Here is a 24,654-nt window from a genome sequence, read left to right on the forward strand (position 1 = left end):
GAGGCGGCTCCGTCCCTCGGGCGCGGGGCCGCGCATGCGCACCGGCACCGCACGGCGCTGACGCGGCGGGGGCGGCGCCGCGGCCGCGGGGACCCGGCGAGGGGCTCCGGGCTGAGGCACCCCGGGCTCTGCTCGCCTTGCGGCACCCCCGGCTGGCCCTGCGGCACCCCCGGCTGTCCTGGCCCTGCGGCACCGGCCTGAGAGGGGAGGCGGCGCCCCGGGGCCCGGCGCCCGCGGCGGGGGAGGAAGGGCTCGCCGACTCGTAGCCCGGAGCCCGCAGAGCCCTGGGTCGATCCTTGGAACGGCCCGGCCCTCTGGCCAAGGTGGGTGCAGAGCCGCGGGCCTCAGCGGGGAGGGAGTGGGAGGGATGCTCCCGGCGTCCTGTTCCTCTCTCCTGTATCCCCGTCCTTTCCTCTAGTAAGAAGAGAGCGCCGCTCGGTTAGTTGTTTTCTGCGGTATTTTTTTTTTTATTAATTGCTGCAAACAATGCTCTATTTTCTTTATTCACTTCTTCCTCAGCAGCACCCGTGGTCTCCCAGTTTATCCTTGCTGGTGCTTTCTATTGCCTCTCTAACTCTGGCTCATCAACTGCACATCAGCTTTCCTGTTGTCAGTTTAATAGGGTTTGTAGCTTAATTAAAGCCTTAATTAAAGCAGATAAAGTGCAAATGTATAGATTTTATTTTTAAATACTGTTTTGGAAGTGATACTAAAAAGTAGAGAATTGGACTAGCCAAACACTCATCACTGTTGCGTGTTTTGAGAGGATGATCACGCACAGTGGAATAATGTCGGGTTTTCTCTGGATGTTGCCAAATGTGTAGATCAGCAAGTGCCTCTTATGTTATAATGTGTGGGGGTTTTTTAATAAATATTTGTTATGCTTTTACTTTCCAGATCATTGTAAGACCCGCATGGACACTTTGCTAATAATGTCAGTCATCAGCTGACATCTTTGAAACATCCTAAACGGTGTGAAAGGGTAGAGCAGAATGTTATCTTCCTTTGTATTTTAAAAAAAAAAAAAAAACATTTTCCCAGTGCTTTTCGTTAGGTTTTCTATATTATATATGTGGGAACCACATGTATATTGAATTATTTTTAATATATTTTGCACTTTTGGGGACGAAATTAACAGGCATAGTTCTCTTCAGTAATTGATGTATAATAACTCACCGATTGCCTGTATGAGCAAGGTTTTATCAGATCTCAGTTAAGACTTAAGCCAGCAAATTATAGCACTTAAAGCAATATATTTTGTGAATTTCTTATTTAAGTTTCAGGTTAAATTGAACTGCCCAGCTTTCCATGGAGTTTTCTGTCCTCAGTAGATCAATATTTGTTTGTGCCTAGTGGTGGCTAATTAGAAATTGTATACTCAGTGTTGCAGAGAAGAAAAACATGGCAAGCGTTGCTGTTAGAAAGAAAGAAGCCACTAGAGATCTAGATCATTGTGATATCCCTTACTATGTTTCTGAATTTGTGGAAAGAGAAGTTGGAAATGACTATGATTCCCTGAGGAACCTAGACAACCTGATTGATAAGCTATCTGAAAACAAAAAGCAGTTAGAAGAACAGGTAAGCATCTTTCTTTTTCATTTTTTTCTTCTTCTGAATATGCTGATGACTCATGACTGATTACATATATTTAACTAAATGAAATGTGTTAGTATCTCAAATGGTACTACTCTGCACAGTGCAGTGTTTTTATGTCAGCCTTAATATTTCTCTGTGAATATAGGTACTTACAGTTTCATCAGAAGTCCCTAAAAGAATTCAGAATGCCTTAAAGAATGCAGAAGATTCTAAAAAGTCTCTGAGTCGGCTTCTAGAGGAAGAAACTCTTCTGTCTGATTCGATCAGTGCCCACTTACTGAAAGCTCAACCATGGATGGAGGATCTTGATGTACTGATCAGTCAGGTAGAAGAGATTGAGCGACACCTGGCCTATCTCAAATGGATTTCTCGAATAGAAGAGTTAAGGTAAAGTTTCTGAGTACTGTATATGTGTTCCAAGACTGGTAACCTAGTTTATCCCATCATTAAAATATTTTAGATTCAAGAAAGTTTTGTCTTTGTTTTTCAATATACAAATTATTATTTTCTGTTATCTTTAACGAATATTTGGCCTTGACTTTTCTTGTATTTTACAGTGATAGCATCCAGCAATATCTGATGACCAACAATGTTCCAGAGGCAGCCAGTACTCTGGCGTTCATGGCGGAACTGGATATTAAACTTCAGGAGTCATCTTGTTCGCATCTGCTTGAATTTGTGAGATCCACTGTTAAATTCTGGCATAAAATTCTTAAGGACAAACTGACGAGGTAAGAGACGCACTGTGAGTCCCTGGTCTTTGCCTGGTGCTGTGAGTTGGTGTTGAAGTGCTTGCTGTGTGTTGCAGTGACTTCGAGGAGGTGCTGACACAGCTCCGCTGGCCCTTCGTGGGGCCGCCCCAGTCTCAGGCCTTTGGCCTTGCTGCTCCAGCCAACACTCCCGACGTGTACAGCAACTTGGAGATGCTGTTTTGTCAGCTTCTGAAACTGCAAACCTCGTATCCTTTTTAAACTGTTGTGGTGCATTTTGGTAAGAATAAACGTTAGAGGTGGGCATTTTCGAGGATAATCATTTTAAATGTTGTTCTCCCGAAAGACGGAAGGTAATTTGAATTTGCATTACTTTGTATTACCATTAGAATATTGGAGGGGGTTGTTTTGTTCTTTAGAAAATGCCAAGCGCCAGAGTTGCTCTCTTTCACAGTAGCAACATTTTAACTTCAAGTCATCAGATCTAGTGATCTCATGGTAGGTGACAGTTCAGGTTTTGTGAGCATCTGGTCTTACACACTTTGGTACAATTACACAATTTTACGTTAGTAAAAATAAATGGTGATACGTGTCTTATTTTACACAGTTAGTCCATTTTGTTTATAGCCTTATTTGAAATCAGCCTTAGTCACTTTAATATGTCCCACCCCAGAAGGAAAAGAGGGAAGACTAAAGATACATGTCTTGGAGGGAGACTTTGCAAAAAGGGGAGACTACAAGAGGATTTTCATTGTGCAGCAATAGTAGTCTGCTTTTCTGGTTACTCAGAAGGCACTGCTGCTCATTCCGTTCCTGGTTTTTGTGAATTAAATAAAGCACAGCTAACCATTTTTTCTGACTGTGGATGTTTTTTGGTTGGTTGGTTTTTGTTTTGGTTTTGTAATCATGGAGTGGGAAGCTGCAAGGCACTGTATACAACCCTGAGTTGGTAATAATTCTGGTTTGGCAGACTGGGTCACTTAAATCAGTTATGTGAAAGTGGAAAATCATGTCTTGGATTTATTAATTCCAGGAGTCTTTATCCTCCTTTAACAAATATGAATAAGCGTGTCGCTTGGACAGCCACTGTGTTTGGTTCTGACAATGGTGGTTTGCTGTGTTCTTTCTTTTTAATTACATCTTTCCTAAATCAAACTGACTTAAGGGACTTATATTGTCATTGAATAAATAATCCTTAGAGGCCCGAGTTATGTTAAATATTATATAAAGTGGAATATTTTCAGTACCTTTTATGTTTGAGGAATTGTATTGATTTCATAATACTGCCTTCAGCCAGTGAGGTAGAACTAAGCAGTGTTGATTTTCATAAGCCCATTCTATTGAAATGATGATGTTGGGAGAATAGCACACTTAAATTCATCCTTGACTGTCACACTTAGAGATGAACTGTTAACCAAGCCTAAACAATTGCCAGAAAAGTACTCTCTACCCCCCTCACCACCCATTGTCCTTCCGATACAGATCATGCTGAATCCTCTTCAGAAAAGATTCAAGTATCATTTCACTGGAAATAAACAAACCAATGTTCTAAACAAGGTATGGGAGAAGGTGGTTTGATATTTCTAAATAGCTTTTTTAAACAGCAGAGAGAGTGCTGTATTTACATTGCATAGGTTTCACAGTTTCCTTTCTGAAATCAAGATTCTTCAAAACTATGCAGTGCCTGTATGTGTGGACAGACATGGAGATATCACTTGGAGACCTTTCAGAGGCACAGGCATTTTCTCTGGGCTAGATGATATTTTTCCTTTGACCAGATCCTTTTTGTTGTATTGAGAAATAAAAGACCAGAAGAACAAGAGGAAGTATATGAAGCAGAAAAGAGGCTCTCATCAGTGAGAAAGCTATAGAGAAGGGAAAAATAAAAATGGAGCTTTTGTTTGAGGAGGAACAGAATATTTAGTACATTTTAGACAATGCAAATCCAGAAATATTCCTTTGATAATACTTTTATAAGAATCAGAGGTCAGTGAAACAGAATGAGAGACTTGTGTGACCTGAGATCAAGAGAAGGCAGGGGGAGAGAGTGGTATTTTTAGAAATTTGTCCTAAGATACTAGTAGCACTTGAATAAATGTTGTTTGGATGCATTTAATAGTTTGTTTTCTTTTTTTAAATAAGCCTGAGTGGTATTTAACGCAAGTACTTATGTGGATTGGAAATCATGCAAAGTTCCTTGATGACAAAATCCAGCCAATACTCGACAAGGTGGGATCTTCATTGAATGCTGGGGTAAGCACTGTCATGATTTCATGTATGTGAATATCTAAGTCAGCTTCTGATAGATATTTGTGTAATCCCATTTCCACTGGTTTCAGTATGTGGTGAGACTTTATCTAGTAGCAGTTTGTTGTATACATGTTTGCACAGGTTAGTACTTCCTATCTCTGACATTTTATTAACTTTCTTTTCTTTCAAAAGCTTGAATTCTCTCGTGCCCTAGTAATGCTGATTTTGGAGAAGTTGGCTGCTGATATTCCCTGCCTGTTGTATGATGATACGCTCTTTTGTCACCTTGTGGATGAGGTACTTCTATTTGAGAGAGAGTTATACAGCGTTCATGGTTATCTCAGCAGCTTTCCCAGTTGCATGCATATTCTGTCAGAAGAATCCTGCTTCCAAAGGTGGCTAACAGTGGAAAAAAAATGTAAGACTTCCAATGGATTTCGTTGGCCTTTATATTGCACAATCAGAAAGTATGTGTATAACTTGCACAACTGGCCTTCTCAAATAGCATAAATCACCTGGACAGGGCTACTACAGAAAACATTCATTTTTTTATACTCTGTGATTATTCTGAATAAAAACTGATTAGGCTAATAGTGCTTCTGTAGTTTTTAGGACTCTTGCCCCCTAAGCTGTATGGAATCAAGTGGGCTTATTTTTAGACAGATGTTATGTGTGTGCAGGCAAGGGTGAACTTTTAATTGAAATAAGAGAAAGATATTGTTTTTGAGAAATGAGTAAGAAATATATTGGAAAGGAGCAAGCCAACTACTAAAAATCCAAAGCAAACCCCCAGTCAACTCTGACATATCTGTTAATGGCATTGTAAACACAGATACATTGAAGCTGGTTTTGTATGAAGCCAGTTGCCAGTGTTTTTTATAACCTGAAAATGCAAAATTTAACTTACAAGAGATAAGGCTTTTATGTTTATTTATTTTAGGGGGGCTTTTGTTAGAATTTTTTTAAAATGAAAAACTTAATTTACAAGTTTTGTGCATCTCAGTTGCTCTTCAGAAAATGGACTCTATGCTTTCATCAGAGGCTGCATGGATATCACAGTACAAAGATATCACTGATGTAGATGAAATGAAAGTTCCAGACTGTGCTGAAACTTTTATGACTCTCTTGTTAGTTATAACAGGTAATTATATCTGTGGGCATTGCTGTTGTTTGTAATGAATAGTAAAAAAACCTTCACTTAACAGATTTCTTTACTCAATATTCATTGTCAGCAGTAGTCACCAAATAATGTTGCAAAGTTGTGATGTTTGCAGCTTATAAAAGCTTCCTGTTTGTTTTGTATTTTGGACACTAACACAAAGAAATAATCTTGAGCTAGTGACATGTTTGCAAAATAATAATTAAAAATACACATACATTTACTTGACATAAGATAATTTGTTGCAATGCAGTAATAAATAGGACTGTTCCTTTTGAATGTGTGACAATTTAGAAGCTATTAAGTAACACCTGCTTTTTTAGAAGAGAAGATAAGATCAAGTATGTTTTCAGGATATGTATTTTCAGTGGCTTTGTCTTCTTCTGTGTGAGGAGGCTTTAGGGGCCATGCTGGAGGGTGCAGTATGGCCACACATTGCTCGTTTCTTGGCATGTTTAGCTTTTGCATGATAGTTTCCCTGAGATTGTTGACATGTCATTATTTTTAAATACTGTATAATGTTCTCACAGGCATAAGGTGGTGCAGTAAGATGACTTAATATTTCTTTTTTCAGTGTTGGAAAACCTAAAAGCATTTTTTTATTAATGTCTTTCCAGACAGGTATAAGAATCTTCCAACAGCTTCCAGAAAACTTCAGTTCCTGGGCCTACAGAAGGAGTTAGTTGATGATTTCAGGATACGATTAACTCAAGTGATGAAGGAAGAGACCAGAGCTTCCTTAGGATTCCGATACTGTGCAATCCTTAATGCTGTTAACTATATAGCAACAGTGTTGGCAGACTGGGCTGACAATGTAGTAAGTAATTATTCTGCTAGAAAAAAAAATTAAAAATAGGCTTTGGATGTTTATTTCATAACAAACACTTTTTTTCAGTACTGTTTTAAGTGTATTCAGAAGATTTAATTACAGAAAAAATAGAATGAGATGTAAATTCAGATTTAATAGAAGATGTATAAACAAGGACAGATTATTGTTTGAGATCTAAGCTGTGTTAATTATAAACTTCCGAGGGAAATGCAAAGCAAGCCTGAGGAATGGAATAATCCAACCAAACAAAAAAAAAATAGTCTCCTTTACATGCCTTTTTATTGTAAAAGACTCTTGAGTTTGGAGATCTCTGAACCAGTATTAACAGCCCCTGATGTTAGAGTGTAAGCAGTAGCCTCCAAATTCTTTTTGTCTTCACAGGAAGCTGTGGCTCTGGCAGGGGGTAATCTTGACTTGACAGGACAGCAGGCTTCACGTGTATAACTGCATCTGCTACAGTGTCTTGATCTGCTTAAAAGCAAACCAAAATGTGGTAATCATTGTTGGTTACCACGATGTCACATTAAACTCGATAGACTCAGTCTATTTTCTTGCTGTTGTCAGCACAGCAAACTTATGATTTAATGAATGCTCATTTCTAAAAAATTACAACTAAAGTTTACTTTTGCAAACGTTAAAAAGTTCAAGGTAGATTTTTTCTTGTATAGCATTCTGCATCAATCTTAAAACATCTTTTTAGTTTTTCTCTAGATCTGTTCCCATTACCTATCTACTGTTGTATCTGGGAGCCATATCAGTTCCATTGCTAGAATTAAACCACTGTGATTTGTTTTTCACTAAATCAGGAAAACGGGGAAAGATAAGAAAGTGTTTTGAAAATCTTAAATTTTTAAGTTTCTAAATGTGCCAGGAGAGTGTGTTTTCTAGAACTGTGCCTATCGAAGTACCAATGAAAAGTTCAAATGGCAAGATTACTTTTTTACAGCGTTCATCCCCGGTTTTGTTTGCCCAGTTCTTCCTGCAGCTGCAGCAGGCCGAGCTGGAGGTTCGTGCAGAGAGTGACGCTGTCAGTCAGCTCCAGCTGGGGCAGTTGGCGTCCATGGAGAGCTCTGTCTTTGACGAGATGATCCACCTCCTGGAGCGCCTCAAGCACGACATGCTGACCCGCCAAGTCGATCATGTCTTCAGGGAGGTCAAAGATGCTGCAAAGCTGTACAAAAAAGAGAGGTGTTTGTCTGTTTAATCTCTTCCCATGTTACAATATTATTTCCTGTTAAAAATACTGAGGTAATTAAAGGCAGGAATAGAGAATAGGTAGAATTTTTTTTCCTGAGTAAGAATGCTGCAGAATAGTAAGTTTTGAAAAATTCTGTTAATACTTACCTTAGAACTATTTTCATGATATGTTTTCTAAAGTAGTTCCACAATTAGTGGGTGCATTATCTTAAGAACCAAAGGAAGAATTCTGGATCACTCTAGTTTGGAAGAGAATAATTTTATACATTGTGGTGTTAAAGATTTTATGCAAAATGGCCTGTAATGACTGTTCTGTCTTCACAGTCCCATAGAGCTGCTTGAATATTTCCTACAGAGTAGAATTTCTGAAGTACTTCATGAAAGGAATAGAATTTAATGATTTCCAGATTAGATGGGGTTTCCTGGAGTGACACGTTCAGAGATTTATAACTAAAGCATGAGTTTAATATTAAATGAAATTCAAACATAGCATTAGACTGATAACTTGTAGATTAGAAATGGAAAGGAGAACTGTCTCTGAACCATTGTAAATGGGTAAGATTTTTTTTTTAAAGGATAATTTTAACTTCAGTTGTTGTAGTATGAATAATTTCATTATAATGACTTCAGTGCAATGGTTTCTTTCAGGTGGTTGTCTTTACCATCTCAGGCAGAGCAAGCAGTGATGTCTTTGTCGAGCACAGCCTGCCCCATGTTGCAGACCCTGCGGGACCGTTTGCTGCAACTGGAACAGCAGCTCTGTCACTCACTGTTCAAAATCTTCTGGCAAATGCTTGCAGAGAAAGTGGATCTATACATTTATCAGGAAGTAGGTATCAATGTGACCTGTGCAGTACCATGTAGTGTCAGTGACTGGCTTAAACAGCAGATGCACCTCTTTGTGTTTGTAGATAATTATGGCAAATCATTTCAATGAAGGAGGAGCAGCACAACTTCAGTTTGACATGAGTAGAAATTTGTTCCCTTTATTTTCACACTACTGCAAGAGGCCAGAAAACTACTTCAAGCAGTAAGTAGGCAAGCTTCTGATCTATTGGTATTTCAGAAGTGAGTGTCCAGATAAACATGCGTGTTTTATGTAAGACCAAGATTTTTTCACCAAGATTTTTTCACAATTAGTTTTGATCCACACTTAAAATGTGTGGATTGTTTATGCCTTTGATGTTTTCAACTAGGAAAGTTTTTACTCTGAAGCATGTACTCAGCAACAGATTTGTGATGTGTTCTGGGGTATTTTGTGCAGTAAGGATGTCTAGATACATTAACCTATGGAAGGAATATTAACTAGCACAGACTAGTGAAACGGGGGCCAAAGAAACTAATCAGAGATACAGTTACAACACAATAAACTTTACTGTTCGAAGAAAGACTAGTTTAAAATATGTTCCTGCTCAGAGCTGCCTTGTGTAGCAGTCTAGTTGCTGTCATGGACAAGAATCTACTACCTTATTTGTGATTAGTCTTTTTTTACACAGCCCACAGTCTTCTGAAGAGTCCAGCATCAAACTCTTAGGCTAAATGGGGCAGAAATCTTAATATTTTTAAACCAACATGGAGCATGGAAGTTTTTGTTACACTTCAATTTGTGCACACAGTGAGTATCTTATGGGTGCTGCTTATATTAATCCATGTAACTTTTTTCCTCTAGCATAAAAGAAGCCTGCATTATCCTGAATCTGAATGTTGGCTCTGCCTTGCTTCTGAAGGATGTCCTACAATCAGCCTCAGAAAATGAAACTTTAAATCCAAGCCAGCCCTCTGCAACAGCAGCGCTAAATGAACTTGGAGTTTATAAACTGGCTCAAAAGGATGTTGAGATTCTTCTCAATTTGAGAGCTAATTGGCCAAATACAGGAAAATAAAGACTTACTCAGCAATGGTTAATATCTTGGTGTAGATTACTTATTCCAAACAAAACCAAAGCAAATATTTTTTAATATACTTGTGTCATTTTTTTTCAATTCTGTATGCTGAACAACTGTTTTAATCTGATCTTATGCTTTATTCTATACATTTTCTAAAAAAAAAAAAATTCAAAGAAGGAGGGAATAAGTCACTTTGTTTTCTTCATTCACACTAATTCATTTTTTTTTTCTGTATGAGAGTCTCTCCTAATTTTTTAAAAAGTTTCTCCTTAAAAATTGCATAAATAGTGTGTGGCAAGTTTTAAAAACAGCACTTTACTTGGAGGTGCTGCCTACCTTTACCTGTGAACATTTATCGTAACTTGCTGAAGTTGCTTTTTCCTTAAAAAAACCCAAAACACAGCACAAGCCTCCAAAACAATTTTATTCAGTAGTAATGAGCCAGCTGCTAACAATCCTGAACTGTAAGCTGCAACCTGAAGGAGGAAACTCCAAACCACTATTTTGGTTATGTAAGAGATCTCTTCTTTTTTTTTTTTTTTTAAACCATCTAACTGTATTAAGAAAAGCAATTCTCAAACAATATCTCTCCAGTGCCTGGCAGACACGAAGAAGTTCTTGCCATTTGTCCTTTTCAGCTGATTGCTCATCTGAAGCAGGGGGAGACAAGAAAAAGAATGCTGCTTAAAATCAGCTATCCACAGCTGACACGCCAGAAGAAAAACTGAGGCCGATGCCTAGTTTTCATATATATCACAGACCACTGCTCAAACTAATACACAGCCCAGCTCTCCAGCATCCTTTTCTTCCTAAGGCAGAAAAAGAAAACCTCTAGTTAGGTAACAGTGTGGATAATTAGTTCATTACCTTTCAGTGACTGCAACAGTTACTAAAAATTGTCCCTACAACTCTACGTTGACTATGAGAAATTATTAAAACTTGAGCTTATTTTATCTACAGCTGTAGTACCACCCCTGGCACAGAAGAGAACAGTGCCTCACTGTTTCACATTTCTAGATGAGTAGTGGAACACCCCGGGCTGCCTGATGAGAGGGGTAGGTAAGGTGAGAGGTCTCCTGGGAGAAGATCCTGAAACTGAGCTGGTAGAGGAAAATGGAGTTTGGTTCATCTTATAGCAAGCCAAGCACAGTCAGGCAGTAACTGACCTTGTAAAATCTCAGATATCTCCTATGTGTATCCTCCCCTCCAAAAAAACAACTTTCAATTAAACTTACACTCCTTCCTTGAATACCTCCAGTGTGATATTTTCATCATCTCCAACTTCCAGATCCTCAGTGCTCAGTCCCAAAGTTTTAAGAGCTAAAGTTAAGGAAAGAAAATGTCCTATGTGAGTTTTTGACAGATGGATTTAACATCTTCAAGCGGCCTAGATCGAATAAAAGGCAAACATGTAATTTCACAACGTGTAATTTTTTTTAACTTCCCACGTTCTGGGCAGGTGTGCAGATAATTCTTAGGTACACAGATGTGTAACTCTGAAACTACTGTATTACTTCTGTGCAAACAAACGACCAGCCCCACGCAGCTTGGTGTGAGCTGCGGTTCAGGGGGGACGCACCTTCCCTGTACTGCACTGGCGTGATGTGGCCCTGGCCCAGCACATCCAGCAGGCTGAACATGGCCTCCACGTTGGCCTCGTCCATCAGGTCTGGGTACTCCCCCTCGGCCCGCCTGCCAGCCTTCACCCTTTCCAGCGCCTGGATCAGGAACTCGCGTGGCCTTTCTGCAACCAAGTCAGAGCGGGGCCCTCAGCCGGAGCCCTCAGGCCGCGCTGCCCCCCTCCCTCCCCCGCGGGTCGGAGCCGCACCGGGGCGGTGGAAGAGCAGCAGCGCTCCGAGGTGCTGCAGCAGCTCGGGGAGCCGGTGCCGCCGCAGGTACTCTCGGCTCTGCTCCTCGCCCGCCGCCATCCCGCGGGGCCGGGACACGGGCGTGAGGTGGCACCGGGCCCGGCGGGGGCTGTGCGGGCTCGGGGCGGGGGGACGGTCAGAGGAGCTCCCACAGAACCGGGGCGCGGAGCCAGCGCTCCCTCAGGCAGCTCCAGCCGCGGGGCGGGAGGCGGCTCCGCCGAGGCCAGCGGGAAGCAAACACTGGTTTTCCTGGATGTCGTCACGTTACCACCGGAACAGACACTCCCCGCTGCCGGCGGAGCGAGGGCTTCGCGGTTGTGTTAGTTCGTGGGGAGGGCAAATTACGCGCGGTGGTTTTTTAATATGTACGCGGGTGTTCAGGGTCTGTTTAGTCTGGAGAAGACTGGGAGGGGATCTCGTCAATACATATAAATATCTCAAAGGTGGTGCCGAGAGGATGCTGCCGGACTCTTTTGGGTGGTACCCAGCGACAGGACGAGGAGCAATGGCCATAAACTGAAACACAAGAGTTCCACCCCAGCATGAGGGAGAGCTTCATTTCATCGAGGATGGCAGAGCACTGAACAGGCTGCTCAGGGGGGTCATCGATTGTCCCTCTCTGGAGACATTCCAAACCCACCTGGACGCGTTCCTGTGTCACCTGCTCCAGGTGACCCTGCTTTGGCAGGGGTTGGACGGGATGATCTCCAGAGGTCCCTTCCAATCCTGACAATTCAAGAGTAAGAGGGTTGCATTTAAAAATCATTATAGAGGCTTGCAGCACAGCCTGTGCAAACAGAGAGGAGACATCATGGAAGCTCTTGATTGTACTAACCAGTGTCCAAAATCAAGCAAATCTACAGTGGTATAAGCATTTGCCATCAAATAAAACCAGATGATAAATGGGCGAATATCAAAAAATGGTATTCCTGTGAAAAGTCTAGCCCTATAAATACTTAATTATTTGCCAGAACTAAAACATCTCAAGACATTATAGAATTCACTTTTTATTTTCTTAGATAAACTGGGAGAAAGGCAGGATCCAAAACTGCAGAGATTGTACAGCCAAGCCCTGTCTGTATTCACTAGTATTTTAAACTGATTATGCTACCTGCTCTGAATCTTAATTAGGGCTAGGGGAAGTGTAGATTTCTAACAGTTACTTCCTATGACAACTACCTGGACTGATGGAAACTTCCTTTTCCTAAGGAATACATTTCATAGTTACTGAATCCATTCCTGCATTTGATTTTTCTATGCCTTTCAACAGAGTTTGCAAAGCACTACCAAATTTTTTTAATGAAAAAGAGCTATGAGAGAAAGTGTAGATTGAAGTGTGGAGAAGTACAAACAAGAAATTCAGCAGGGAATAAATAAAGACATGGAAAATATTTTCTTAAAATGAGAACCTAAGGATAGAAAGATTGACAGGAGAGGAAGGAGCAAGTGAAAGCTTGGTTGGTAGGAAGGTAAGTGAGTGTTTGGGGTAGGGAAAACAGCATTTGGCAAAGGATGTTTCTCCTTTAGTAGTCAACAAAGATAACCAGTATGAAACATGTATGTTGAAGGCTGAAATTTTAAGAATAAACACAGGAATTACAGATTTAAGTGTGTTTCTCTAAGGAATGGTTCAAAAATATCACTAAGCAGAGCAAACCCTGATTTGATTTACAACTAGAAATATATATATTTTAAATTCTATTTCACTGTTAAGGAAGCACAATTTATTGCCTTGAAAAAAAATGTTCTGATAACGAATCATGTATTTATTATTTAAGTAATAAATTATTATCCTCAGTTGATATCATGGTAGTATCAGCTATATATATGATCCTAAAAGTATGAGACTTTAGGATAATTTTTCAGAAGCTCACATGGACTACTATAAGAGAAACTGAACTTTTGGTGACTGAGAAAAACAGGATTTGACAAACATTTGAACATATTCTGGTTCCATTATAGTGACACTACTAAATGAATTTTAATAGAGAACCAAATGACCAAATTATCTTCATGTGTTTAAAATGTCCTGGTTATATAAACTGAATTTGTTTGGAAGACTTAATACCTGTTGTGACAGAAGCTGAGCCTTCTACAGAATATCATTAGTAATTTAAGCCTTTTATCTAATTTAATAGGACTAAATAGACTACCTGGAATCTTATGGGTTGTAATGAAGAGGAACAGGGGCTGCAGGTCAGCTATGAAGCCAGTTGCAGAACAAGCGTTTGTCTTGCAGGGGAAAACAGGCAGATGGACATGTTCTTCCAAATGGGAGTGTCAGAAGACTAATATCTAGGGCTGCGGGGAGAGACAGGAGCAATACAGATAGGAAAAGTCTGCCACATGCTTCCTGTGCACACAGCTGGTGAGAGCAGCTCCTTTAATGCTTTGCCTGCCTCTACTCCTCCTCAGCATGGACATCAGAAAGGACTCTGTGCTAGGGGGCATAGGGTGAGCTGCAGGGATTGGGTCCTGCCATTTCTGGAGCTGCTTTGGAACAGCTCCACTGCACCTTTCCTCTGTGTTTGTCCTCAAGGTGAGTTCCTTGCCAGGGGATTTTACACTGTACATTTATAAAGGAAAGTGCTTAACTGCAGAAATAGTGAGCTTCTGGGTATTACTTATCTCAACAGCCAGAACCATTTTTTGGTTGTTTTTACTGCAGAATAATTTAGGTTGGAATGGTCCTTTGGAGATCATGTGGTCAACCCCCTTCCCTCCTCAAATTGTGCTAATTTCAAAGATAGCTCAGGTTGTTCACAGACTTGTAAAGTTTTTACTTTCTCCAGGATGGAGATTCCACAACATCATTTGGTCCCTGTTCCAGTGCTCGACTATTAGACAAAGACTTTTTGCCTTGTCTCTTCAGAGACAATTATCACAATTCCCCTTGCTCTACCTTATCTCTGTTGCTTCTTGCCATTTTGTTCTGTACCATTAGAAGTGTCTGGCTCCATCCTTCCTACAGTCACACGTCTTGTAGCTGAAGGCAGCACTCAGATCCCTCTCTCCTTCTTAATCTTCTTCTTGTAACACGGAGCAAAACACTTTTTTTAAGCATATCATTTTACTTGATATGCTCCAGCTACTGATCCTCCCGTCAGCGCTCCACTTGGACTCACTTCAGTTCCCCAGCTGAGTCCTGTGCATCGCAGGCCCAAACCAGACACGGTTCTGCAGATTCAGTCTCACGAGTGCCAAAACAGGGGTGACAATCCATTCCCTCCCACTGCTGCCTGCGTTTGTAAGACATGTAGATAGCAGTCACACTGCTGAAGCTCAGGCTGTGTAGCGTTCAGTTCCCTTACTGACTCATGTTCAGCTTGTCCACCAGCCCCTTTTTCTGCAGAGTTGCTTTCTTGCCAGTAAGTGCCCATGGGGTTATGCCTCTCTCCTGTGTGTGGAGCTCTGTGTTTATCTTAGGTGAATCTACTGAGGTTACTGCCAGCCCAATTTTCTAGCTTGTTGAGCTCCCTCTGAAGGACAGCCCTGGCCCTGCTGTATCAATCACCTCCCTGAAACCTCAACCCATCCCAGTGCCTAGGATGGTAATGAAGCCCTTTGGCATTATCTGGCCCATTATTAACCCCTGAGGAATGTTACCAGTACCAACCAACAACCAGACTTCCAAGAGCCCATGTCAGCCCTCTGAGCCCAGCTGCTGAGCTGATTTTCCAGCCACCTCATAGTTCCCACCTTGAGTCCAGCTCTCTCCAGTTTCTTGTAAGAATACAAGAGCAGATAGTGTGAAAAGCCTTGCTAAGATCAAAGTAGACAACATTCTCTGTTCAGTACCTGAGAGCAGTCATTTCATCACAGAGAGGAAGCAGGGTGGTCAGGCAAAGTTAGACCTTGGTAAATCTAAGTTGTCCAGGCATGGCTTCTAGGAGAGTTGTTCCATAATCTGCCTGGGCTGAGCAGCCTGTAGTTCCCTGGGTCTTTCTTGAAAAGGGACATTGCATTTGCCTTTTTCCAGTCCTTAGAACTCCTGTACCCTGTTCATGATCTTTCAGGGGTGAGAGCAGCCTTGTAATGGTATCAGCCTGCATCCTTGAAACAGGCCCAGCTTTTCCCATGGGCTGCTATAGATCCAGGGTAAGCAGTCCTTAACTTAGCCTTCCTCTTAGGCACCCAGACTCTGCCCAAAGCTCTGAGCACAGACCTGTCCACCTAAAATCTGAAGCAAAGGCAGCAACAAGTGTACCTCAGTCATTTCCCTGTCCTCTGTCACCAGGTTACCTACCCCATGTAGTGGGGGCCCACATTTTACTTACCCTTCCTTCCATGTTAATGTACTGAAAGTGTCCCTTATATCCCTCACTTACTTCAACTCCAGTTGAGCTTTGGCTTTCCTAGTTCTGCTCCAGCATGCCTAGGCAGTGTATTCCTCTAGGGTAGCCCACCCCACTTCCACAGTCTGTGTACTTGCCTTTTGCATCTGCCTCCAGTCAGGAGCTCCCCCTTCAGCCATGCTGCCTTCTCCCATATCTGCTCAACTTCGGGCAGATCAGAGTGGACTGTTCCCGTGCTCCAGCTGGCTCTCCTGGGCCCATCAGGGCAGTCTTCTGTGTGATTCTGCCAACAAAATGTCTGCAGGAGACAAAAGTCTGCTCTCCTAAATTCCAGGGTTACAATTCAACTATTTATCTTCCTCACTTCCCTCAGAATCTTAAGCTTTGCTATCTTGTAGTCGCTGCTGCCAAGGCTGCCACCAGTGTCACTGTTCCCAGCAGCCCTTCCTTACGTGTGAGCAGCATGTCTAGCATAGCCCCACTTGGCTTGTTGAGCACTTCTGTCAGGAAATTGTCCTTGATGTACTACAGAAGGAGCTGGATCACTTGTGCCTCCACCATGTTGCCACCCCAGTCCCCTCCGCAAGAACAAATGCCTGCAGTTGTCAGGCTAAGCTGTGAATGTTGGTTTTTCTTTTTTTTCAATCAACTGCAAAATAAAGACTAAACCTGCCATCGGAAATCATTGTACTGGGAAAAAATAAATATCAGAAATTAGAAAAATACTTCTTGTTTCTGAGTCAAGGAAAAGTAAAAATATGTCACAAAAAGGCTAGTTTAGTATCAGGACACTTTGCTGTCTTACAGAACTCTCCACTTCCCAGCTGGCTGAAACCCCAAGAAACTCATTTCCTAGAACTACAGTGGGACTCCTGCTGAAGGCAAAGGGGAAAAAGAAGTTACTTTATCAGGAGCCTGCATTCTTTGAGTATAGTGGATTTGTCTGTTTAAGTGTGGCTCTGAGCCCATAATTCTTAAGACCACAAATGCTTTTATTCTAGCAGTATGTGTAGAACTTACACGAATATTTACAAAATGCCACAGGTATGAAGGCCTTTTGGTGTGAGACAACTTTTCTGCAAAACTACTCCTGTGGTGTCATATCAACCATGTTGGCAACTGCTCCAAGTTAATAAAATCTAGATTCAATTTCAGAGGTAAATCTGTCAGGTTTGGGAAACCAGCAAAGGGCACAGCTGGATGTTGTGCACCATCTCAACCCTGAGATGAGCTCAGTTGGTCAGAGCATGGTGCTAATAACAACAAGGTCGTGGGTTTGATCCCTGCATGGGCCATTCACTTAAGAGTTGGACTCCATGTTCCTTGTGGCTCCCTTCCAACTCAGAATACTCTGTGACTCTGTGATCCCAAATCCCTACTCGTGTCCTTACCAGCAAATCAAGTTCTCCTGGATCATGACTATTATTGCTGGCAAACTTCCCCTAAAGCTTCTCCTCTCCCTTCTGTAGGGAGAGCAGATCACAAACTAGAGCTAAATATTTCTGGGTCAGTCATACACAACAGAAACCTTCCAAAAAAGAATCCAGCCTGTGTCATTCGTGGTGCATTACAAAATGAGAACATGAGTACATGTCCTGTCTGCCATGGATGCTCCAGCTGAAGGGCAAACAGAGACCTGCTGCTGAATGATCGGCTTTAGGTTTCTTCTACTTAGGAAAGTATCTTATAAAAGAGATCTGCACTTGTTTTGAGTAGTCACTCAGAACTACCAGAAGTCCTCAAGGAGCAAACAGCATAAAAATTTGCATGAAATAAACATTCTTGTGTTCTGAAGTCTGAATCTGTTGTATGACTCTCCTCCAAATATTTCTGGAATCAGTATTTGGCATTTTTTCCAATTGCGAATCCTGACAGATTTGGAAGAATAAAACAGATACTGGTTGCACACCGCAATGACTTTCTTCTAAAATAAATAGTTCTGTGGTAAAAACAGAAGCATAAAAACTAGAGTGCAATGAATAAAAAACTTACAGTGTGATCTGCCTCCCTCTGAAACTGGTGTTATTTAGAGCATGTTCAAGAATGTGAGCAAGAGAGTAGTGCTACCAGCAAAATACTTGGTGCATAACCAAAAAAAAAGGAGGGGAAACCCCACTCCAAATAAGAGAACAACCTGCAAGAGCTAAAAACCTACTGATTCATATTTGGGAAATAAAGGCAGTGGTTTTCAACCTTTACTGGCCATGGGCAACGATGGCAAGCAGCTAGGAACTCATGGCAGCAATATTCTCTTTTGTCAGCTATAGCTTTAATTTCTAATCGCTGCCAGAAGTGGCAAAGCATCTTACAAACACAGTGTCACTCTTCAGCCATACACGGGGACCACTCGCATCAGATGAAACTTCTCCAGTATAGAAAAAATGAACATCATGAATAACAGTAGATGGTGAAGATAAACTCAAGACTAAAACAAAAAAAGCTTTCAAAACAAGCAGCTCAGACCAAGGCACTAACTGTGCTAATTGTAGCTTTTGCGACAGGTATCAGAAGGTGCAAGACATTACACAAAAAGCTGTTTACCTAGAAGGTAAAATTTCCCTCCTTCGATTCCTGTTTCCTGTAATGCAGCCCAGCTTCCAACTCCTCTGCCAGTTCTGTGTGTGCACACAAAAATGCAGTTTTCAGTCCAAATTGCTTGCTTTTAAAAAAGATCATACTGTAATTGTGAGCATCTTCCCTAAAGTATCTCCGAGACAGTTTCCAGATACTTCAGGAAAGGAGCATAAAAATGTACATCTTCCCCAGATTTGCAGAAGAGGGTGGCTGCTGGAGAAAAAAACTGCAATCCTCTCTGCAGAGCTGTCGAGCCAATGAACAATTTAAGTCTCATTTGATCTGTAATTGGAACAGGCTTTACACAGAACAAGAATCTTAACGCCTAGATAAGAGCTGCATTTTTAGTATTAACAACGATAAAAAGGCTGGTTATAAATTTGTACTGCCCATTGAAGTGAGAATTCCTAAATCTAGCAGCTGTAACGAAGTTAATTCTTACACTGATAAGGAATGAGAAAATGCATTCAGCTAAGCAAAGGAATTTAAAAATGATTTATCAGTGCAAAAAACCTGAATAGCTGATCATTGCATGTGTCCTGACACATAAATACAAAAATATTTTAGACATGAATGCCAAAAATAATCCCAAAGCAATTCAGCCCTGTACAGAAATGTGGGCAGATCTTTTGAACTACCCATGGAATTCTCAGAGCTGGGTATCTGCACAGTGTATTTCAGCCTCTAGGAAGAGAAAGGGCAGACCTGCAATACACACCATTTTTGCTTTGCAAAGAGAAATAATGACAAACCCCATCTGTTTCTTACAAACATATAAATTATTTTATTTACAAAGCCATGTTACAAAAAAAAATAATAATAAAGCAAAAAACAAAAAATACAATCGCTCACTAGAGAATATCTCCAGGCCCGGTGTTGAACCATGGCAGTATCAATCAGATACATGTTTGTTCTGGTTTTCCTTTTTTAAACTGTAAGCCATAGAATTTACTATTTACACCTACTTTAGACATTTATTCTGCTTACAATTATCACAAGCATGGAATGAATTCTATTTGATACTGCTAATACATAAAGGTGCAGGACAAAGAATGAAAATACTTAGTGTTACAAAATATGGATTGTAGAAAAGAAATTGGCTGTACAAGTATGGCATTTTTTTTTTTTCTTAGAATGATTGGACATGCTTTCTTCAAAAGTCTTCTGGAAAAGGTTCTAAAATCTGTAGTAGGAAAGCACAATATAGCAGGTGCAAATTCATTTCTGTGCAACAACAGTTATTTAATATATCCCATGACTGACCAGCTATGCAAAACCCACAGAGTTTTGTTAAAGTGCCATGGGTCAACAGCATAACAAAATATAAGGTGTAAATAGAAAAATTTCTTTTTTTCTTCTTTTTTTTTTAAAACAATAGTTCACTGAGAATCAGCAATAATAGAATATGCTGTATAAACTATTCTCTACAAAGGTCGATCAGCGCTATTTACAATTGTTACATCGATACAAAAGAAGGCATACAAGTTATCCAAGTCGCTTTTTATGGCTGACGGGCCTATGCATTGCGTATGTGTAACAACCAAAGCTTCTGAGCCTCTATTGCTGGAAACAAATCACAAGATTTTCAGGCAAATGGGGAAGAAAAAGAACTACTGAGTGAATGCTACACTAAGAATGCATTATAGGCTGGTCCAGTTTGTATCCATTTTTTTCCCAAACGTTTATTCCATTTCACTTTGCAGGCTAAAATTTTCGATACGTTTAATTAAATAATGACTCTTTGATGATGAAAGAACACCACGGGATTTTTACTTCGTGCTTAACTTTCCTGAAATGCTGTCAGGTGTAAGCCAGTTGAAAACAAAATTTAAGCAGCATTCAAAGGACAGGCTCCATAATTCAGCTTTCCAATTAGAGGATGCATGGAAACAGCTAAAGCTTCCTAAAACTACAAAATTGCTCCTTCAGTCACTGATTAGCATTAATTCTCAGAAGCAACCACTGAATCTCACAACCACTGTTTTCCCTCAACGACTAGAAATAGCAGTTCATTGATTACAGAGGATGACTTTGTTACTGAGATTTTTAAAATCCTGCAGTTTTATAACTCAAAATAAATTAAAAAAATCAACATAGTACTGCTCCTAAAACTGAACAAGACAAAAATTGTGCAAAAATAACAAAGATATGTACACATTTTTCAGTCTGAAGAAATGTACAATAAAAACATAATTCAAAGAACATTTTAAAAATATAAACATTGCTTAAACTTTCCTAAGTTTCATACTGTTTCTGAAACTATACCGGTCAGTTAGCTCTGAAGTATAGCAAAACATAAATTATTACAAAATTAACACTATAAAAATTTATTTTAAGAATATTTCTAAACTTTTTTTCAAAGGGTCTAGCCTTGTTTATAATTGCTTAAACATTTTTAGTCTTAAAATTTGCCTTAAGCCTTCTTTTTTTAAAAAAGAAAGTAGTAATAATCTCCCTATTTGCAGTCTCTCGCCTTTCCCCAAGATGTAAATAAACCAGCATATAAGTGCACTTTTAACACTGTAGAAATAAAAATTAACTCCTCTGTACTATTGTTCCAGTACCTAGTATTGGCTTCCTGATTATAAAATCTATATTTTATTAAAAAATTATTCAGTAATCCTATAAGAAACACTGTCAGTGCAATTCTATTAATGCAAGCCAATCTGCTCAACTCCTGTCCTTGCAAACCCAAACTGTTCACTGAAGTTATCAAGTGCTGTGTTCTTAAGGGTCTAGAAATCCCACGGGATGTGGGGATTTTACACGTTGAGCCCCTGATAACAGTAATTGCAGTTTGGTGCAAAACTCCGCTATGCATTGATCCAAGTATAGATTCCTTAAGAGCCTGATCCTGGAAGAGGCTGAACACTCAGAATTCCCACTGAAATTATTAAATGCTGTAGGTACAGAGCACCAGTCAGGATTAGTCCCTAAAGTTGCAGTGCCCCAGCTGTTTGTAAATTACTAAGAAATGCACTCAATTTTTATCCATAGGACAAGCTTAAATACAGAATTACTGTAATTTTTATTTAATGAAAAATTTGGAGATCCTTTAAATAAATTCAAATTATGATCTGGATTTTTTTTTGGAATGTCCACTGTGTTCTGGTAAGGAAACAAAGGGAGCATTGCAACGCTAACAGCTTTAAAAGGCATGAAACATAACCAAGCAGAACGCACAGATCAGTGGCAAATACAAGTGGAAAAACTAAACAAATCACTATTACAGTTTTCTGTAAATTTAATTCTCTTTAAAACCACAAATTCATAAAAGGTTAAATCCATCTGCAGGACATAGAAAAGAAAAACCCTGTGGAGTAGGGCTGCTGAGAGCTAGAGATTATAGGCTGGTTCCTTTTCCTTGTTATGGAAGAGTCCTTATTCTACCAGTCCGGTTTGATGTCTTCTAAAAGAGAAACCAGAGCCAGGTTCAAAATCACACAATGTCTTTTGGTATAAAACACTTCAATAATGTCTGTGTCTGACAGTACTCAAAGCAGGAACTTATTTCAAGTCCCTGAACTAAATTTTCTCCCTGTTTACTGACTATATTAGACCTTTAAGAAAAGGAACTGCTTTGAATAAACAGCACATTTCCTTTTGGGACTGTCTGATTTTAATAAGCTTTGGTGAATCTCATGTTCATTAACTTGGTGTATCATTACAAATAAAGAGCAGCAATTAGACGACAACTCTGAAGAATCTTTTCCTCTACACAGCATGTTTTCATGCACAAGGAATCCTCACACAGCATACACGTTGTCACCTTCCCTTAATAAAATGATCTAGTTACTCAGTATTTAAAAACCACCGCATACTGAGGTCTTGAAGAGTTAACACTTTCAGGCACCTAAAAGCACTATGAAGACAAAAACACTTGATTAGTTAAAAACCTGGAACAAGGATAAAATCTGAAGAAAACAAACTTTTAATACATAGTTTGTATTAGCACAAATAATTTGATTGTAAAACTACCATTCCATTAATGTTTGTTAAAAACCAAGTAGTTTTTGTAGAGAAAGGTAGTATTATTTCTACTAAAGCAACAATTGTTGGAAAAACAGGCATGCTTTTATGTATACAATCCCTTGTCAAGTCTCAAAGACATGCAGCAACATTCAAATTAAACATTAATTGAGAACAATCTGTCTTAGTTTAACCTGAGTTTAATGAGATGGGAGAGAACTGACGGGCCCACAACAGTTATCCCTCACAGGAGCACCTGAGTGCACTTCCACACAGAGAGCAAATGACTGAAAGAAACTACTCCTTTGACATCAAAACAATGATAGGCCACCTTGAACTCACAACTCAATAATGAGAAACACCCAGTTATGGGTGGCAGGTGACTTTCCCAGCATTGCCTTATGTCCTGTCGGCTCCAACCGGCCGCCTTTGGAAGGCGAGCGGGAAGCTTTCCCAGTTGGACTGCACGCAGGCGGTCACAGGTGCACACATGACTGGGTTTACAGCCTAACACAACTTCCCAAATGCCACATTCTCACCCAGCCACTCGGCCTCGTGATGAGTTATGGACCCCCCTCCCTCCTCTTAAGAAATAACCACCTCCTCCTCCCTTTGGCTCCCCCTCTGCACCAGCAGACAGCCCCGGCAGGTTGCCTGGCCAGGGAACACAGCAGAGCCAGCCCAGAGGAACTGCTCCATATGCACATTTAGCTTGTCAGCTGCAACTCTGCTTCCAACTGCATTGTTAAAAGTCTATTGTTGTGACGTATTCATGAAAACTTGCCTGATTTTTCCAAATATAAACCCCTGGTGTATAGCAGAGATTGTCTCTCCCTACAGACCTTGCTTCACTTGGACTCCCTGATTATCATGGTTATAACAACACTAACATTAAAAACAAGACAGCTCACGTTCCCCAGTGATATCTTTACTGACAGAGCATATACTGTAGATCCACTTATTGTTACCTAATTATTAACACCTTCATAATGAAATATTATAGCACAGTTTAAGACTGACATTTTATTTAGAGACTATTTTATTGCTAGATTGAAGATAAAAGCTGTCAACAAACCAGCTCAGATTTGAAAGTGACAAGCATTTATTAAATAGGGAATCATTATTCATGGTTCAAATACTAAAATCCTGTGTTAGTTAAAAAAAAAGGTCAATAACACTTAATATTAACTTGATTTTCTTTTGTGTTTGTACTCTGAGCTCCACATTCAACTACCAAACTGACAGAAACATATTTTTAAAAATAAAGAGTTTGTGAGGCTTAAAACAATAAAACACTTCTATTTTTGATAAAGTTATGAAAACAGGCAGCTGAAGAGCTCTGCAATAGCCTCAGTTTACATAAGGCTGCCACAAAATGAATGTTTTGTACTCTTAGCTTTTCCCCATGGGATCTAGGCAACAGATCCCAATAAGTTCTGCTCCCGGGTAGTGTGTATATTATACTAACACAGGAGCAGAAGGTTAAAGCAAAAACAGTTTTATCCCAAGTTTGTCAGTGGCAGCTGGACGACAGTGTCTCATAGGAAAATGCCAACCCCTAGTAAAAGTATGAAGAAAGTTTCCACTTTTTTCTCTTCAGAGTATTTCTTCCATACTGCTTTGAGACAAAAAAAAATACTGTTTGGCAGTTCATCTCAAGATATGAGTGATTCAGAGTATTTTTAACTGGGATACAGTGATGGGTTATCATATTCTTTTGCTGTGTCTACACAGCAGAAACTAAACAGCACAACCATTTGGAATAACTACTTCTGTATAATTTAGCCAAAATATGTAACAGAATTCTAGAACACTGACTGGTTGTATACAAAAATCTTCTGGACACCTTGCTCAGCTGGGAAACCTTTTCATACTAAGGAACTTGATAATGAATTCCTAATAAAGTACTCAACTTGGAGAGTCAAGTTTTATTAAAACAAATAAACTAGTGTATCAGTTCTCCAGACAGATGAGGGTTGGAGCATGGGTCAAGCACCTGTTCTCACAAAAAAGCTGAGTTACAGCATTTATTATCATTACCCAACTCATAGCCTGTGTGATAAACAGGTATGGTGGGAGTGCTCAGGATTTCTCACAGTCTAAGAAGGACTAAGATTACACATGGGTTAGTTATGCTTTCAGATTAGTTTTTCTGAATAGTCAAGTGCCCTGTCTTCTGTGTCCTGTTTCTGTCCTCCCTTTGCTGCTTCATTTCTGGCCTATTTTCAAATGTTGCCCCTCCTATGCCAGTCTGGGGACTCTGCTGAGCCACCTCACTCAGCAAGAGAAGTTGGACAGGAAAACCACATCAGCTCAGCTGA

At 40.2% G+C, this 24,654-nt stretch overlaps 3 protein-coding genes across 9 annotated transcripts in view; 1 reads left to right on the forward strand and 2 right to left on the reverse strand.

Annotated features, from left to right (window-relative positions):
* Nucleotides 1–133: 133 nt before the first annotated feature.
* RINT1 (RAD50 interactor 1) lies at nt 134–9,646 on the forward strand. 2 transcript variants are annotated; one of them, XM_032688731.1, is made up of 14 exons: nt 134–323; nt 1,383–1,578; nt 1,742–1,983; nt 2,154–2,327; nt 2,405–2,554; nt 3,707–3,863; nt 4,449–4,559; nt 4,749–4,974; nt 5,560–5,697; nt 6,333–6,532; nt 7,518–7,732; nt 8,390–8,570; nt 8,653–8,771; nt 9,411–9,646. In XM_032688731.1, exons 2-14 carry the CDS (start codon nt 1,402–1,404, stop codon nt 9,622–9,624), a joined length of 2,304 nt encoding a protein of 767 aa, XP_032544622.1. In that variant the 5' UTR covers nt 134–323; nt 1,383–1,401; the 3' UTR covers nt 9,625–9,646. The 2 variants fall into 2 exon arrangements, with proteins under 2 accessions (XP_032544622.1, XP_032544623.1); XM_032688732.1 differs by lacking the exon at nt 134–323 and having other exon boundaries at nt 1,118–1,578.
* A 446-nt stretch (nt 9,647–10,092) lies between these two features.
* On the reverse strand, nt 10,093–11,725 carry EFCAB10 (EF-hand calcium binding domain 10). Its single transcript, XM_032688734.1, has 4 exons — nt 11,456–11,725; nt 11,207–11,371; nt 10,863–10,947; nt 10,093–10,436 (listed from the first exon to the last, which is right to left on the reverse strand). The coding sequence occupies exons 1-4, from the start codon at nt 11,553–11,555 to the stop codon at nt 10,400–10,402; spliced, it is 387 nt and encodes a 128-aa protein (XP_032544625.1). The 5' UTR covers nt 11,556–11,725; the 3' UTR covers nt 10,093–10,399.
* Nucleotides 11,726–19,128: 7,403 nt separating this feature from the next.
* ATXN7L1 (ataxin 7 like 1) overlaps nt 19,129–24,654 on the reverse strand; it is a 117,048-nt gene continuing 111,522 nt past the window's right edge. For 5 of the 6 annotated variants that reach the window (XM_032688291.1, XM_032688289.1, XM_032688295.1 and 2 more), the window contains one exon: nt 19,129–21,773. In XM_032688291.1, the coding sequence (XP_032544182.1) occupies nt 21,732–21,773 (42 nt within the window). In that variant the 3' untranslated portion in view covers nt 19,129–21,731. Of the gene's footprint in view, nt 22,227–24,654 lie in introns of all 6 variants that reach the window. The other variant, XM_032688290.1, reaches the window with a different exon arrangement.

This window comes from Chiroxiphia lanceolata, chromosome 5, assembly GCF_009829145.1.
Source record: "Chiroxiphia lanceolata isolate bChiLan1 chromosome 5, bChiLan1.pri, whole genome shotgun sequence".
Taxonomy (NCBI): Eukaryota; Metazoa; Chordata; class Aves; order Passeriformes; family Pipridae; genus Chiroxiphia; species Chiroxiphia lanceolata.

Coding starts and splice junctions, on each gene's coding strand:
- RINT1 (XM_032688731.1), top strand. CDS start 1,402: ATGGCAAGCGTTGCTGTTAGAAAGAAAGAAGCCACTAGAGATCTAGAT. Junction 2,555..3,706: donor CTTCTGAAACTGCAAACCTC/GTATCCTTTTTA, acceptor TGTCACACTTAG/AGATGAACTGTTAACCAAGC. Junction 5,698..6,332: donor TCTCTTGTTAGTTATAACAG/GTAATTATATCT, acceptor ATGTCTTTCCAG/ACAGGTATAAGAATCTTCCA.
- EFCAB10 (XM_032688734.1), bottom strand. CDS start 11,555: ATGGCGGCGGGCGAGGAGCAGAGCCGAGAGTACCTGCGGCGGCACCGG. Junction 11,372..11,455: donor GCTGCTCTTCCACCGCCCCG/GTGCGGCTCCGA, acceptor ACTTGGTTGCAG/AAAGGCCACGCGAGTTCCTG. Junction 10,948..11,206: donor GCCAGTGCAGTACAGGGAAG/GTGCGTCCCCCC, acceptor CCTTAACTTTAG/CTCTTAAAACTTTGGGACTG.